Genomic DNA, 6,163 nt, shown 5'->3' with positions numbered 1-6,163 from the left:
ATAAGACTGATCTATAGCAAGAACTATAAACTGTTCTAAATCATATTAAATGCTTTATAATTACAATAATAATCCACATTTATAACATAATCGCTGGTGTAAACTATAATATGGTCGGCCATGTCCGACTATAAATGCTTACTTGTTTTATTTTTATAATTTACATATAATATTATTAACACAAACATTCAATAATCAAATATATTAAATAACTTTACCAACCTCCCTGGGACCCAATAATAAATAATTATATACAAATAAATTATATGTATTTGCATATGTTTCATATGTCTGTTAGCAATAATTGAATTGAACTTTATTATGTATTATAAATTATTATTATCCTTTTATTTACTGTTTAATAAATGTGCATGATTGTATGGGTGTATATGATATAAAAAAAATGTTTATAATCAACTGGTGGTTATTTATATAGATATATAAACTAATTAAATAATAAATATATGAATATGAAAATTTCATCACAAATAAAACAAACAGCTATTATATTAAGTTATAATATCTAGTTCAGAATCTTTGAGAAAACGATCAAAAAAAAATATTTTCATACATATTTCTTGATTTAAAACTTCTATCGACCATCTCCTCCAGACAATTAGAAGAAATGTAATTATTGTCTTTCATTCCTTCTAATTTATGATCACTGATTGAATATTTAATATTCAGAGCGAAAAATACAGCGTCAAAATTAATTTCTCCAAGTACTTCTCATATCTCTGAATATTTTACAAGATTAATGACGAAATTTATGCAAAGACAAAATTTCCAAATTCTTGATCAATTCATGATCATCTATTTAATTACTAAAACAATCATTGATCAATTTACTTTTCCACTAAGAAATTTTTTATAGATATGTAAATATACGGATGTTGTAAAGTATGTAGATTATAATAAAAATTTACAAATAAAAGAGTGATGCAGCAAATGAATACTTTATAAATGTCAATTTGAACATTAAATTATATTATAATAATAAATATGCAATTCAATCTAAAATACATTTAATAAATACTTAAATTTTAAACATTAAGCAATCTTAATCTTATGCAAAATTTTTCATTGGAAACTGTATGCGGTTATGGAATTCAAAAAAAAAAAATTATTAAAGTAAAAGAATATATATTAATACGAAATCGGTTAGTGTCAGACTACTATCTGGCAGACATGCAAGATCTAAAAATAAGTTTCAAAAATATAATAAATAAACTGTCTCAAGTGCCCTCAGTTGCGATATGCGACTTTTAAGTTTGAACGGATGACCCAACACTCCCCCGGGACATAAACATCACAAAACTTTAGGAAGAGATTAATTGTCAAAAATTAATTTAGTTTAAAAATATACTCTACATACTATAGACCAAGAAATAAAGCGGAAGCGGATCCACAAGAGGAAAAGGACTGTAGACTATACTGTAGATCAGACTACAGATAAGAATTTAGACTAGACTATAACTCAACTATAGACAAAATTAAAGACTAGATTAGACTATAAACTAGACTATAGACTAGACTATAGACTAGACTATAGACTAGACTATAGACTAGACTATAGACTAGACTATAGACTAGACTATAGACTAGACTATAGACTAGACTATAGACTAGACTATAGACTAGACTATAGACTAGACCATAGACTAGACTATAGACTAGACTATAGACTAGACTATAGACTAGACTATAGACTAGACTAAACGATATACTAGACTATAGTCCAGACAATGTACTAGATTATAAACTATAGACTATACTTTAGACTAGACTGTAGACTTGTCTATTGTCTATTCAATTAAGTGGACTATATATCTATTGACTTGTCTATCAATATTTTGATGAAAAATCTCGGAGTCAATTTTTTACAAAAAATATTCGGATTTCGGAAAAATTAGCATAAAGGGGCAATAAAGGGAAATTTTCGAAGTAATATAATCACATGGAGAACTTGTCCTTGTTGCAAGTTTTCTTCATGATTATAATAAAAAGCTGTTAAGCGTTTAAGATCCGAATCGCTAACTAAAAAAGACAAAGTTTTTGAGAATTTTTACTTTTAGTAAAAATTAACGGTTATAGTCTTAACTCTACCATCAAAAACGACTAAAATGATAAGACCATAAATTTGACTTAAACTGTACTTTTTAATGGACTTAGATAAATCTTTAATTTGCTCCATTGCCTTATTGGTTTCTTTATTAAAATGTTAAAGGAAAATATCGTGGGAAGCGGTTTTAAATATGTCGTTTTCATAGTATGTATTTGAAAAACTCTTAAAGCAAAATTCAAGGACCAAAAAACGCAATAAATAATAATTTCAATTAATAAGCAAACACGGAAATACTATAAACAATTTATTTTGGATAAAAAAAAACACTTTTTAATATTTTAAACGAATAGAAAAATATTGATAAAGACAATTCGAAATAAATATAAAATAAAGCTCCTAATTATGACACATACAAATTAATCGCACAGTCCTAATATCCAAATCGAAAGTCTAAAATCCAGCACATCAAACTGCATACATACTTAGCACCTCAAACTAAATCTTTTCTTTTTTTATAAAATTAAATTAAATATTTATTTATAAATATGTAAGTAAAAATATTTATATTTATTATGAATAAAAACTATTGTGGAAACTATCTAAAAAATTAAAAAAAAAACAAGTTTTATTTAAAGCTTAATATGTAAATTGTAAACTTTGTATAAAAATTATTTTAAATTTAAACATTTGAAAAAACTAAATTTTGTTAACAAATATCTAAACTCAATGACACCAAAATTATTAATGATTCGACTAAATAAAAAGCTTGTTACTGGAAAATGTTCTTTAAAGAAATTTGATTATTTTTTTTTTTTTTGTAATTGGAGTCCAAACCAAGATGTTAATAAGTATTAGAGAAAAAATCTGAAATGATTAGATCTAAACCCTAATATGGCCCAAGCTCCAGAGGTCAAATTAACTATTGAAATTTTGGAAAATCTGTTACGAGAAATTTGACTCAAAACTGGCCGACTCAAACTATTTAGAACCCTGACAAATCCGAAAATATTTCGAAACTTCATTTCAATTTTAAATAAACTTTTTTTTTGAAACACAAATTTTGAAGTGAAATATAAAATCAATGGGAAAATCAAAACATTCCCCTATTAGTGATAATAAAGAACCTTCTACAAAGATTTTAAGACTAGAAACAAAGCCCTCACCAGCCAAAAGACAGCCAAGTTTAAGAAAATGTAAAACAGTTGTGAAAAAACCTCCCTTAAATATCTGTGATTTACCCACCGAGATATTAGAGAAAATTATGGGTAATATAAATATATGGCATCATAATCGTATACGAGGCACTTCGAAACGTATGAAAGATGTTAATGATATATTCGTAATGCATGAATTTCAAAAGGCCCTTAAGAAATATACCATTCAAGATCCAAAAAGTGAAGCAAGTGCTGGTCTAAGAGTAGGTAAAGAATAGGCTTTGATATCGATTAAAAACTTAAATGATTTTATTTTAGATTATTAAACAAGCTACCGAAGTTTATTTACGATCGGGTTTTGAATCGACATTTTGTGGTTGTATTCTACCCATGTTACGTAGTTCTTATAAGGATCCATTTTGTCCCCATATTTCTCAGATTAAAAAGTTTTTAGTACATTTCTATGCTAGAGTTTCGGAACTAATCGGTGATACTTGGTCACAACGTTGGAGATTATTGTATATGATTACTTTAATGAAATTAGTGAAGGTAAGTAGATTTTTATGTAAAATTTTATATAAAGAAAAAATCATTGAATTGAATTCTTGAATCGCATGTTTTTTCATTAGGCCTTTGATAAATCCATAATATCTTCCACTGGCATGCCGTTACACTGGAGAATTGTGGTTGAGTTAAAGGGTCCTTGGTTGGGTACTCTGTGGACTTCGAAAGGTCAGCCGCGAAATCACTTTAGAAATCGTTGCAATCTATTGGTTATTCTCGCTGAAATGCTAATGGCCAATATTTCGGGAAGAGGATTTAAGTAAGTCGCCCAACACCAATCAAATTAATTTCATCAATTCTTCCTTTTCTATTTCCTAGACATGTTTGGGAGTGTCCCAATGAAATGTATGTGTTTGGCAATGATACCAGCAATACTAATCATGTACCTATAACATTATTTACTTTTACCGTTTATGGTTCGAAAAAGATATGCAATCTATTTCGTTCATGTTTAGAAGATGAGCCCGAAAATTTTCAGTGGCCCGCCAAATGGCCAAATGATCAATTTACTGTCAATTTAGACATTATTTGTAAAGCGGCCATGAAATGGGGTTGTTCAAAGTCACAACATATGGAATTTGGTCCATTTGCTGAAACATACTACAGTGAGGGAGAGGAATAGAATGATTTCGACAAATTGTATTTGGTTTTTTTGTAAAATGTGTACAATGTTTTTAATATTTTATGTTTGTTATTGGATTTTGTTGAATAAACGACGTTTATATGAAGAAGGTAAAGGAACGCATGTATTAAAAGAGTCTTCTTCAGAGGAGGAATACATAATGAATAATTTTAAACAGAAATGGGGAATACTTATACTGCGTTACCACGATTGATATCTATCTATCTATCTATCTATCTATCTATCTATCTATCTATCTATCTATTTATCTATTTATCTATCTATCTATTTATCTATCTATCTATCTATCTATCTATCTATCTATCTATCTATCTATCTATCTATCTATCTATCTATCTATCTATCTATCTATATATCTATCTATCTATCTATCTATCTATCTATCTATCTATCTATCTATATATCTATCTATCTATCTATCTATCTATCTATCTATCTATCTATCTATCTATCTATCTATCTATCTATCTATATGTATACAATTTATGATACTCTTTTAAATATATACGATTTTATTGAACTTTTTTAAAAAAAATTTCTTACTTACCTTTCATTGTTCAGCATTTACTTTATTTTATTTTTCCATTTTTTTACTTTAGATTTTTATAAATTTTTAATTTTATTTTTTTATTTCAAATTAATTTTAAAACATTCACAACCGTTACCATCCACAATAAAAAACGCTTTGATATGGTAACTTTTCTCAGCTATAATATGGCAACATTATTTTACTTGTTGCCTTCTCTTTTTTCTTTTTTTCACTTGCAAACACACACTTGCACTCATATACTTTGATTTCTTAAAGGGGCATTTACTTTTATACATTTGCTTGCATTCTCATATTTATTTAATAAATTATTAATTGATAAATAAACTTTGCTTCTTTTTTTACCATAATCACAACATTATTTTAATTATATTTCGTTTTTAATACTACTTTTTTAATATTTTTCATCACTATATCTTAGGACAACCGACACAAACACTGACTAAATAAAAACTGCAAAAAAGCGCGGTTAACGGTAAAATGTAAATGTCAACAACAATGACAGAGTTGATAAAGTGAATTGAAAGGAAGTAGAAAAATGGCAAATTTTTAAAAAGTAATTGCAATTGCGGCGACAACCACTGATGACAATGATTTTAGATAAATATTCGAGAGAAATAGTGTTGAAAATAGATACATATGTGTGTAAATTTTCTTTTACTATTTAGTTAAAATAAATTTGGTCGTTTTTTTTTTTTTGATAAAAAGTGTTATTAGATGTTTATGAATAAGGTACATGTGTGATTTTTATGGTGAAATAAATAAAATATTCGGTTTTAGGTCACCTCTAGTTCAGCTTTAGTTTAGTTCTAATTCGGTTCTAGTTCCACTCTAGTTCAGTTCTAGTACAATTGTATTTTAGTTCAACTCTAGTTCAGTTCTAGTTTAGTTCTACTTCAGTTCTAGTTTATTTCCAGTTCAGTTCTATTTCAGTTCAGTTCTAGTTCAGTTCTAGTTCAGTTCTAGTTCAGTTCTAGTTCAGTTCTAGTTCAGTTCTAGTTCAGTTCTAGTTCAGTTCTAGTTCAGTTCTAGTTCAGTTCTAGTTCAGTTATAGTTCAGTTCTAGTTCAGTTCTAGTTCAGTTCTGGTTCATTCCCATTTCTGGTTCTAGTTCATTTATATTTTAGTTATAATGACTTTTTACGTTATAATGACTTTATATTCAACACTTTTCTTTCTAATTTTAAAAAC

The 6,163-nt window shown here is 27.3% G+C and overlaps 1 protein-coding gene across 1 annotated transcript; it reads left to right on the top strand.

The window, feature by feature from the left end:
* Positions 1–3,082: 3,082 nt before the first annotated feature.
* On the top strand, positions 3,083–4,557 carry LOC111686395. The gene is made up of 4 exons (XM_023448758.2): positions 3,083–3,482; positions 3,538–3,768; positions 3,849–4,042; positions 4,102–4,557. Exons 1-4 carry the CDS (start codon positions 3,147–3,149, stop codon positions 4,403–4,405), a joined length of 1,065 nt encoding a protein of 354 aa, XP_023304526.2. The 5' UTR covers positions 3,083–3,146; the 3' UTR covers positions 4,406–4,557.
* Positions 4,558–6,163: the final 1,606 nt, after the last annotated feature.

Source organism: Lucilia cuprina, chromosome 5, assembly GCF_022045245.1.
Source record: "Lucilia cuprina isolate Lc7/37 chromosome 5, ASM2204524v1, whole genome shotgun sequence".
Taxonomy (NCBI): domain Eukaryota; kingdom Metazoa; phylum Arthropoda; class Insecta; order Diptera; family Calliphoridae; genus Lucilia; species Lucilia cuprina.
This window is presented reverse-complemented; position numbering and strand designations above follow the sequence as displayed.